Genomic DNA, 11,664 nt, shown 5'->3' with positions numbered 1-11,664 from the left:
TGTCACCGGAATCTAAAAAACGCACTAAAGACAATTCCTTTATTTGAAATCAAATTTTCTAATAAAAATATGAAAATGAACCTTAGCCTAGAATAAATTCCAAAAGCCAACTATTTGAGATCAAAAATTTTAATTTTAATTTTAAATTTAATTAATATATCTAAATATATAAATACTAAAAAATATTAATGCATAAATTTTTTCAGTAAAAAATCACATTAAATACTAAAAATATTATTAATCTCTGAAACTTTCCTTTTTAACTTAATTTTAAGAAATATTATTAAACTTCAAAACTTTCCTTTCTTTTCTTTTACTAATTCAATGTAATGTAATAAAGAGACATCTTCCCAAAAAAAATCTAAAGCTGGTACGGTAGGTGAGAGTTTTATAATTAATTAAACATATTATGATAATTTATTTAGTTTTAATTACATAAAAAATTTATTTTTGTGAATACGCTAATAAATGGCCTTTTTGGACATAATAAAATATAAATAAACAATTGCGTTTCCGTTATTTTTGTTTTCTTGAAAGTGTAACCAGGGTTAAGATTGGAACCCCTGAGCGGTGACCTCATCGACTCAGCAAGTTCCGAGTGAACGTTCCGTCGATCTTCCTTCCCACCGCTGCTGCCCATCCTGATCTAATTAAGGGCCATGTGTAGTGCGGCGAATATAGCCTCCGGAACATCGGTGGGGTGGACGAGTTCAAATCCCGTCCGCTATAACAACCAGCACCTCCTATTCTCTTTGTTCTTAATTGTGGGCGTCGCTACTTTGCCTCTCGATTCGAGCTGCAACGAGTACCTGGTAGCAATTGCTGGTATGAATCTCTCTTCTTCACTTATTTCTTAGTTTTCTTCTATGGACGGCAGTACGCTCACAATACGCCCAGAAAATATGAAATAAAATGCTGGATTCTTAGTTCAAAGATTCTGTGCAACTTCAAGAGAGAGAGAGCCGAGTGCGAGTGTAGATTGCTTAAGTCTCGATCTGTTTTGGCGGAACCAGACGGTTCCACGTGGGTCGCCTGTCGACATGCCTAAATCTTCTCGGCGATCCGCCCGAGATTTGATTTAGCAATCTTGTTTATAGGAAAATGTTTAATAAATAGTATATTCGGGCTTTGAACAAATTTCAATTGCAGTTTAGGTTTTCGATACAGTATGGCGTGTAGGTTTTGGATAGCGACGAAGTTTCCTGGTTTTTTAATCATATAAGATTTAGGAATAGGATTCGAACGGCTGACCTTTTATTGGCAAATGGGTGTTTGTTGTAACAAGATTTCCAAATAGGAATGTTATATTATTATTCGAGTACTTTGGATATTCGACTGCTGAACTGTTGTTGCTGATTTCGGTGCTATTTCTTGTTGCAGAGGCAAGGTCTTTGAAAGAGGGGCCGGAGGAGCTAGATTTGAAGAAATAACTGCTTGATTAAGCGGGGGATTTATTTTGATTTGGGGTTTTTTTTTTTTCCATAATGTCTTCGTTCAGTTCACATTCGAACCCCGATGCTTTTCCTTCGACACCTGGGAAGGTGAAGATGGAGAGAAGTAATATCTATTTTGGCCGAGGGAGCAATCGATGGCAGAGCTCTGTGGCAAAATTGTTCTTCTGGACGGTTGTTGTTGTGATCTTGATCATGTTTTTCTTCATGAGATCTAATTCTCCTGTAGAAACTAGGAGGTTTCTCAGCACACCACAGTGGGGTGGACATGATTGGGAAAAACGTGTGCGGTATTCGTGCCGTGTAAAGACGGAGAAAGGGATCGTGGTTCTGGTCACGGGCGCGGCTGGCTTTGTCGGTAGTCATGTGTCCCTGACCTTGAAGAGAAGAGGGGACGGGGTTTTAGGGTTAGATAATTTCAATGACTATTATGATCAATCTCTCAAGAGATCTCGCCAGGGTTTGCTGGAAAAGCAGGGTGTCTTTGTGGTGGAAGGGGATATTAATGATGCCCCATTGCTGAAAAAACTGTTTGATGTGGTGCCCTTTACCCATGTGATGCATTTGGCCGCCCAAGCAGGTGTGAGGTATGCAATGCAAAACCCTAATTCCTATGTACACAGCAACATTGCTGGATTGGTCACCATCTTTGAGATTTGTAAGTCTGCAAACCCACAGCCTGCCATTGTATGGGCATCTTCTAGTTCTGTATATGGGTTGAATTCGAAGGTGCCATTCTCAGAAAGTGATAGAACAGATCAGCCTGCAAGTCTTTATGCCGCAACGAAAAAGGCTGGAGAAGAGATCGCTCATACCTATAATCATATCTATGGGCTTTCTATAACAGGACTGCGTTTCTTCACAGTGTATGGCCCCTGGGGTAGGCCTGATATGGCTTATTTCTTTTTCACAAAGGATATTCTTCAGGGCAAGAGCATTGATATCTACCAAGGTCAGAACAAAGTCGACGTGGCTCGGGATTTCACTTACATTGATGACATTGTGAAAGGATGTGTTGCGGCATTAGATACTGCAGAGAAGAGTACTGGCAGTGGAGGGAAGAAGAAGGGACCTGCTCAGCTTAGAATTTACAATCTTGGCAACACTTCACCGGTTTCTGTGCCGGATCTTGTAAACATACTCGAGAGGCTGCTGAAGGTGAACGCTAAGAAGAATGTTATCACCATGCCCAGTAATGGGGATGTGCCCTACACCCATGCTAATGTCAGTCTTGCGCACACAGAGCTCGGCTATCAGCCTACTACGGACCTCCAGACTGGCCTGAAGAAGTTTGTGAAATGGTATTTGAGCTATTATGGTGTTCCCGGAAGGATCTCAAAAGGCTAAGAGTCAAGGAAAAGTTGCTCCTTCTGGATCAGCCTTGCAACACGCTTTCTACCAAGTATATTCCTGGTTTTCGATTTTTAACAAATCTTTGTTTTCGCATTGCAGTTCTTAATTGATGTACATTGTTCTTCATTGCAAGCTTGATTGGGAACCGTATCTCCATAAGAGTTATATGCTTTATGGTGGTATGGGACTGCTGGGTTATTTGTATCAAAAAGGCTAAAAGCCTTGTTATACAGCAATTCATATTTTTTTCTTTTACCTCGATCTATTGAAGTCCGTCTTCCTTTTAGTTTGTATCCATCTCACATTTTATATTTTAGAGAGGATGTAACAGCATTGCTGGAATGATGCAAGTCAAAAGCAATAAACACTAAGAATCTTAATAGAAAATTTTCTTTGTGCAAAAGCATTGAATTATCTTAATTTTGAGTGTTGCACTTGCGGTAATTTGTGATGCTGCCATAGCCAGCTTGCAGCATTTTTTTGGCCGAGACTCTCTACAGCCTGGTTGGGGGATCCCCGTTACTTTGTCTCTGTAATTCCTTCCCTACTTTATTTTCCTAATTTTCCATTAATTTCTATTTATCAGCCCAGCAATGAAAAAAAAAGCGCATAGATTCATCTTACTTCTCTCTGTAATGTGTTTTCATCGGCCCAGGAAATAAATAAAAGAGTATGGATCCATCTTAACCTCGCAGCAACACTTGTTTGTTATGTCTCTTGGTGTTTAATGGATTTTGGATCTTCTCTGTGTAATATATATCAATCACCACAGCAAATAAAAAAATGTGTATAGATCCATTTTTACCTTGGATCAGTGCACCTTGAAGTTTTTGATCATTTTGGTGTTTAATTGGTTTCAGGTTAAGAGCTTGAGGTTTTTGATTATTCTTTGCACTTAATTGATTTTAGATTAAGACCTTGATATGTTTTATCCTTCTTGATACTTTTATCCTTGATACTTTTATCCCTTGTGATGCTTAATTGTTTCCGGATGAAAAACACTTGTATGCTGTTTATTTAGGTGTCAAGAGTTACTTATGCTCGAATGTAACTCCATGTATATCTGACATCATATTCTCATTCTGTTTTTCATCTGCTTAGATGTCTTGCTGGCTATTTACGTACACTTTCTTTTCTTTATTGTGCTGATGAGGCTCATTCACAGCCTGACTATTGCAGGAACTAACAGCTTACAGTATATCTGTATAGCTTATAAGATCTGTTTGCTTCAAATTCTCTGATTGCTGTCTCTAATGTCTCTGCCTTTACAGTATATCTGTATAGCTTATAAGATCTGTTTTCTTCAAATTCTCTGATTGCTGTCTCTAATGTCTCTGCCGGTGAACTTCAAGTTTATTCGAGCGTTGTTTTTCTTCTTTTCCTTTTAATTTTGCTGCGGAGACTGTTTAAATGCAACTCTACGCTCCATTGTGCACTTACAGATTACGAAGAACTCTGTATTGAACAGATTAAAAGACTAGTCTATATTACTGGATAATGCTGACAGCTCAGAAGAACTCTTTATTGAGATTAAAATACTACTTCTACGGATTACAGTGAACTCTGTCTTGAGATTAAAATACTGTTCTTTTTAATTTGGATAGTGCTGACAGCTTGCAAGAACTTTTTATTGGGATTACACTCTGGATGGAGATTCTATAATATTGGATAGTACTGACAGCTTAGAAGATCCCGTTATTGGGTTTAGAAAACTATAATTTATTCATGAATGCTATTTGACGAGGTTACAGCTTAATTCCCAAGACCAGTCTGTCGTAGCTGTTTCTGCACGGATTAAATTCATTGAAGTGGTAGATGGAGGTGATTCTGATACCCATTTGTTCTGCATTTTTGGTATGGATGGCTTGCAGATATTTGCCTATTTTGGTTAAGAAATGCTTTACAGGAGGTTGCAATTCGCACTTTGCTTAAAAAAGTATATTGATTGCTTACACTACCCCTGTAGTGTCAGGCTGCAATTTGTATTTTTGTCAGCCATATTGATTTCTTACACTACCTGGTACCCACTGTAAATTGAGCTTTGTATTGTTATTTTTCTTAGCCCTTACTCACTGCACAAAATAATGAGTTTATGCAAACCGTTAAAGTAGGATGACAGATAAAGGTGAAGTGTACTTTTTCTGATTTGCTCTACATTGATCCATTTATTTTTAAATTCATTAACAAAGTGACATAAATTCATTAACAAAGGGACAGAAATTGTATCAGGTTAGTAGTTAGATTGCCATAAATTCATTAACAAAGGGACAGAAATTGTATCAGGTTAGTAGTTAGATTGCTTTGGAGTGGGCTCTTTGATATTCCCCCTCTATAGAGTTTTGGTTCTTGCGAAGTTACAAGTTATTGGTATATCTTGTTAAGTTATTGGTATATCAGACTTGACTCTCAGGTGGTTAGATATACCCTTGATGTTATAATAAACCTTAATCAAATTACTTCAATAAATTATCAATTCACCATAATTCCCCCAAAAAAACAAGCTGTTAGATATACCTTGATGTTATAATGAACCTTAATCGAATTACTTCAGTAAGTTATCAATTCACCATAATTCCCAAAAAAAAAAACACCATAATTCCCCAACAAAAAAACAAACAAACCAACAGAGGTAACAAAAACTGCAAATTTATTTTGTTTTTATAAAATAGATTTAACTAAGATTATACAATCTATGAGTCTGACATGTACAATTATTTCATCAGAAATACAATTTTGGTCGGATTGTTGTCAGAAATCACCAAATATAACTTCCTCTAAATTTAGTTCTACGAAAAAGAAATGGAAAGAGACATTTCGTTGAACCATCATTCTACTTAAAAAAGTACTTGTCATCCATTTATGCAAGCAGAATGGGTTATCGTTTTTTTGGCTGTCATGGGCAGTAACAGACAGAATTCGCATCTTGAAAGTGAGCTAACCAAATATCTGCCTCTGTTTCCCCATGTTGCGCTGCTGTGAGATGTATTACATTTATTGGTCTGCTCATCACATAAATGAGTGACGGGACTTGGTCACCTGGTCCAAAAAGTTAAAAGTGATTCCATAGCGTGGGATATGGAGCTATTATATCGTCGACCCTCTTTTTATTTATTTCATGATTTTTACATGTTATTTTTTCTTAGTATGGGATTTATTCTCCTTCGCCTAACTAAAATACGGTTGAAAATTTCAGTTCAATGTAAATTTATCACCCTAAACTATTTTTCATACGTTGAATCCACTGAAACATCTAAAATCCCATTTCATTCATTTCAGCCATTCTTTAAATTCCAACCAATGCGATAAAATAAGAATACCCCATTCAAACGCCCAACAACTTGTATAAAGTTGATGTTGATACACACACCATCTGCAACTTTTATCAGGGTTATATTGAATGTTGTGATGTTTGCTCGCTAGCCTCTGGGCACCCGACAAACCTTATCAAATAGAAAATGTCGTGGCTGTGCTTGTTTGAACGACCGGTTTTGATTGAGGTGTAATGTTATGGATGTGCTGGTTAGAAAGATGTCGTGGTTGTACTTGTTTGAAGGGACAGTTTTGATTGAGCTGTATTTCAGAATTATTAAAATGCTATTTTTTCAAATTGAGGTTGTCAGAAATTCGGATGCACTTTGGAGTTTAATTTATTGGGTCGAAAATGCTCTCCAGTCCAATGTGGTAGAGATGTATTTCAGAAGTATTAAGATGCTATTTTTTCAAATTGAAGGTGGAAGAAATTATAACTCACCTTTTTAGGAGTTTAATTTTGTCTCCAGAAATGCTCTCTAGCCTAGTATGGTAGAGATGACCATACTAGATGTGATGAAATGTTTAACATTTTGACTAAATCAAATTACATAAAATGAAAATAAAAAATAATGTAATGTAATGTAGCTGCCACTATAACACCAAGAGTACATCCAACAATCTGCAAGCAGATATACTAATTTTTTATGATTTTGGCAAGCGTAGAGACTCACGGATAAGGGGAGTCCACTGCTTGAGCGGCGCACCATAGCATGATAATATACTCAATGTGATTTGACCCCTGACCTCGTGGGTTTCACCCAACGAACTCAGTGGCACCATAGCATGATAATATACTCAATGTGATTTGACCCCTGACCTCGTGGGTTTCACCCAACGAACTCAGCGGCCACACCACACATCACTGTATGTAATGTAAATATTTTAACTAAGATAGATAAGATAAGATAATTATATTTATGTCCAACTAAGACCACAAAGTAGGTCAAAGGGTACAATGATGTCTATACAAAGTGTGATAACCAAACGGTCTCCTAAAAAAGATACAATGCATGAAGTAAATCAATATGTAGCTCTGACGGAGAAGATCCATGGGCTAATAGGTTTGAAGATAAGACCAATCTCTCCTAACATTTGACGTTGAATGAAGAACACTGAAGAAACTCAACAAAATTTGTTGGCCCAATGAAGAGTCGGTGGAAAGTGTGGATTGTACACTAAATCATTGCCTGGGGGAGTTCGCATGCTGATGAGCTCTGGAGGACCTAGTTTGTCTCCTAGGAATGGATCGAAGGCTAATTTGCCAATGAGATTTCGTGTGGCAGGGTGAGGTCCCATGGATCCTCATTGATCTAGAGTCTGGATGTGTAATGGTATCAATCAGTGTCTTGGTGCCCCTATCTGAAGGTAGTACCCTGAAAAATGTCGTGATCATCCGTGTGGGGTCTGGTCTGATGGGAGGTTGAAGAATATGCACTCAGACCTTGAGAGCTTCCTGCGTATATAGGGCCAAACATTTTTTGATCGGGATACCTGAAAAAGTCGACGAGGTTTTGAGAATCTCTAAACAAGCAATGAAACCTTCTTTTGATCTCGTAGTAAATAGGGCATCCAAAAATGAAGTGCACCTCGGTCTCCACTTCCTGGAAATGACATACCTGGCAGATTCTGTCTGGTCTATCAACCTAGTGGTTCGTCTCTAGCCAAAGTCTATGAGAACCTACTCTGCACTGGCCTAGAGGAATGCAAAGAGCATGCATCCAGTTGAAAAATGTATACTGGGGTCGAACACTGAGTTTGCCTCTCAACTCCAAGAAGTGCTCAACATAGAAGGCCATCTTTGGGCGCAACCCTCCTAGACGATTGACCCAGGTGACCTGGATGAATTTCATGTAGATGTCCTCCCTGATGATCTTGTTTAGCTCTTGTCTAGTAGGTAATAGGTGACCAAGAGCATCTAAGGAATATCGGAAAGGAGGGAGACGATCCAACTGAATGCCCACTAACTCTAAGAGATCTCAAACTCTTGTAAGCCAACATCTGACCCGACCTGAGGGACTAGAACGGGGAATATTCTCAGAAGAGCAATATGCCAAGTAAGGATATCAGTCCCTACTCTTTATTGAGTCTGCAAAGCCTTGGACACGATGCAAGAATGAAACCAATCTGAAGATTGTCTCATGTCGAAAGCGCTGAGCTCCAAACTTTGCAAGGATGATGTGCTGCGATACTGGCTGTTTGCATCTAATGATTCGGTGGAGAAGAAGAATCTGGACTCTCTTAGCTGAAGCCTAATCTGACTCAAGTAAATACGGTCCCTAAATCTCTGAGCAATATAGGATAGTGGGACGGATCAAGGTGTCCATAAAGTTCATCTTGGACGAGATGTCCTGGAAGTGATGTCAAAAGCATTGTCTCTCGAGAAGCGCTAAGGATCCATATCCTTTGTTGATAAGAGGTTGAAGCGTTGGTCGCAAATTGAAGCGAGGACTTTAGAATTGCACCCCCAAGTAAGTATATGTGCTAGTGATCTCAATCTCCTCCTCTCTGAATAGGAAGTGAAGTTTCGAGGTTTTCGTCACCCCATTGAAGATCATAACCTTGGTTTTGCCATTAACTGTCGAAGATCACAAAACAGAGCTAAGGAATGCAATTGCCTCTGTTATCCTTCTGGGGATGAGGAGAGGAGGACCACATCGTCAAGAAAGAGTAAACTAGATATCAGACGCTGGTGAAGAAGGCAACCATCGGTGTGTTGGATATGCTCGTGTAGAAATGCCTCCAACTCATCAATATAGATCCAAAACAGGGTAGGGGATAGTGGACAACCTTGTTTAACCCCAATAGTGCTTCAGAGGAAATCAGACATCCCATGAGCCGTGCAAAGATGACCAAGGACAAACTCATATAGGTGCATAGTAGTTGTCAATAGGGTCGCAAAGATGCCAATATCTTTGAGTCTCTGGAGCAAGGCTTCCCTCAGAACAAAGTCAAAAGCTTTCCGAAAATCTATGAAACAATAGTAGACTTTCGAAGAGCGGTGTCGTGCCTCCTCAATCACGGTGCGAAGGGTGAAAATGTGGTCAATGGTCTGATGAGCCGATCGAAAACTTGCTTGTCCCCTAGATTTGAGTTGTCTTTGCTCATGGTCACTGGAGAGCTCCCTGTGTAGAACAATAGCATACAACTTCGAGAACGTGTGGCCCACCATGATTGTTCTGTAGTTATTGGGATTTGAGTTGGACCCTGATTTGTGGATCGAATGGATGGTGTGGTGTGACCATGTCGGTGGAAAACTTTCACGGACTACATGGTTGAAGAGATCAACCAAGTAGCTAACCAAAGCACATAAACCGTGCTTAAAGAACTCTGCTTGGTAGCCTTCCTCATCAACTGCGTTGTTGCTGTTCATCACCCAAATGACCTCTGTCTGAGAATAGGTAACAAGAAGAGGGTGGGGAGGTAACATGAATTTGGGTCTGCCCGAGAATATCATAAAGGTTGGAAGTGTGAGAGAACATGGATGTAGGGTTGAAGTCATATGAAAGAGGGGAGCGTCGGGGAAGGATGGTACACCAAAATTGTTTAGGGGAGTGGGTAAGGAGAGCAGAAAGTTCTCGTCTTATATGAGACAGAGTCGTTTCTTGTGACAAAGGAGACGACAATAAGAAGCTTTGAGGTCAGAGTAGAAGGGTTGAGAATGGATGAAGGGATATCCAAATAATAATAATAATAATAATAAAAAAGGGGAAGACAAAAAAAATAAAAATAAAAATAAATAAATAAAATAATAATAAAAATAAAAGAGCAGTGTGGTATTGAAAGATGGTTTTGAGAACCCATGGTATTTATGTAGAATATAGCTTATTTAAAGGGGAACATTAAACCAGCCTAGGTCTATCATATAAAAAATAAAAATAAAATAATAATAAAAATAAAAAGGGACTATGGTATTGACAAATGGCATTGAGAAACCCATGGTATTTATGTGGAATATAGCTTATTTAAAGGGGAAAATTAAACCAGCCTAGATCCATCGTATAAAAAATAAAAACAAAAATAAAATAATAATAAAAATAAAAAGGCACTATGGTATTAAGAACCTATGGTATTGCCCCATGGTATTTATGTGGAATATAGCTTATTTAAAAGGGAAAATTAAACCAACTTGGATCCATCATAAGTCCGGATCTACCAAGCACAGAGAGATCAAATCTCTTGAAATGCAAACATCTTTTAGAGTGAAAAGAGATTTGATCACTAGTAGATCCGGAATTAAAATGGATCATGTTAACTTGGTTTAATAAAATCTAACCTGGTTTAATAAAAAACATAAGTTAATGATTAATTGAGTGTATTTAGATTTTTATTTTTATATGTTGGGTTTAAATTTTTATTTATTTTAATTTTAATTAAGAATATTGTATTTAGATTTTATTTTTACATGATTTGATTTCCGTTTAAAATTAAAATAAATTAATTTGTTTTTTTATTATTTTTAAAATATGCCCATGGGTAGTTGAGTGTGCGATTGCCAAGCCATGAAGTATTATGTAAACCATGAAATCAAGGTTCAAATCCACGTGGTCAAACCAACCAAAACAAATATTTTTAAAATATAAAAAAATAGTAGATAGATTGATTATTTGTTTATAAGATCTTAAAGTTATTCAAAATTATAATATAAAATAATATTAAAAAATGAATGATATAAGAAAGTTTAAAAACATTTCACATAGTAAACAACACTTTGAGATGATAAATTTAGAAATTATATTTAAAAAATATTTATCTTATTATTTGTTTTAGTTTATTTTTGTTTTAATGACGATTTAAAGAGTACAATTATTTTTAAGATTATCTTATATCGTTATTTATGTTGATACTTTTTATTTTATAAATTTAGAAAACATTTTAGGTTTTAAGGCATCAACTAGAATGGCGATGCCTTCCTCTTGCAGTTCGACAACTAGGGTTCGACCATAGCCCATCACTCCTTCCTCTCCTATTTGTGTTCTAGTGTTCAATGGCGTTTGGCTCTTGCTCTCAGCGACTTTGTCCTTCACGCGACTGCTAACCTTAGTTAAGCTCTCCTTGCCGATGTCTGCAGTGATGGGGAAGTCCCAGCGTAAATCACCAACCTCCTCGAGTGGAATCTGTTCTTTAACTTCCAGAAATTTTGAAGGTTGTTCTCATGCTCCAAAAACTTGTGGGGTTGTTCCCCTTGGCTCATTGTCGTCTTTGCCTTCTGCTTCAGCCTTCGGTGTCTTGGGTGTCACCTCTCCTTCAGATCAGGTGGGACCTTTCCAAGCCCCTTTTTAGTTCCTCTGTGATATTGCAAAAGCGACTATTTCTTGTGGTCCTTCCTCTGGTTTCAAGGTGTTATCATCCAGTGAAGTCCCCTCAATAAAAATTTCCTTAGGAGAGGAGGATTAATGTGAAGCAAAGTTTTTCTTTGAGGCAGGGCTGATTTGTAGGTTAAATGGTTGTGGCCTAAACTCGTCAACCTCCACTCTTGGATTTTTGAGCATTGGAAGCCCCTCATCTCTGCAATATTGAACATTTACCCTCTAGATAGAGGCTTCTTCAT

The 11,664-nt window shown here is 37.8% G+C and overlaps 1 protein-coding gene across 1 annotated transcript; it reads left to right on the top strand.

The window, feature by feature from the left end:
* Positions 1-565: 565 nt before the first annotated feature.
* On the top strand, positions 566-3,059 carry LOC149184812 (UDP-glucuronate 4-epimerase 2-like). The gene is made up of 2 exons (XM_089417722.1): positions 566-825; positions 1,381-3,059. The coding sequence occupies exon 2, from the start codon at positions 1,485-1,487 to the stop codon at positions 2,796-2,798; it is 1,314 nt and encodes a 437-aa protein (XP_089273848.1). The 5' UTR covers positions 566-825; positions 1,381-1,484; the 3' UTR covers positions 2,799-3,059.
* Positions 3,060-11,664: the final 8,605 nt, after the last annotated feature.

Source organism: Pinus tabuliformis, chromosome 3_2 (assembly GCF_031772625.1).
Source record: "Pinus tabuliformis cultivar Carrire ecotype Pingquan chromosome 3_2, CPIR1, whole genome shotgun sequence".
Taxonomy (NCBI): Eukaryota; Viridiplantae; Streptophyta; class Pinopsida; order Pinales; family Pinaceae; genus Pinus; species Pinus tabuliformis.
This window is presented reverse-complemented; position numbering and strand designations above follow the sequence as displayed.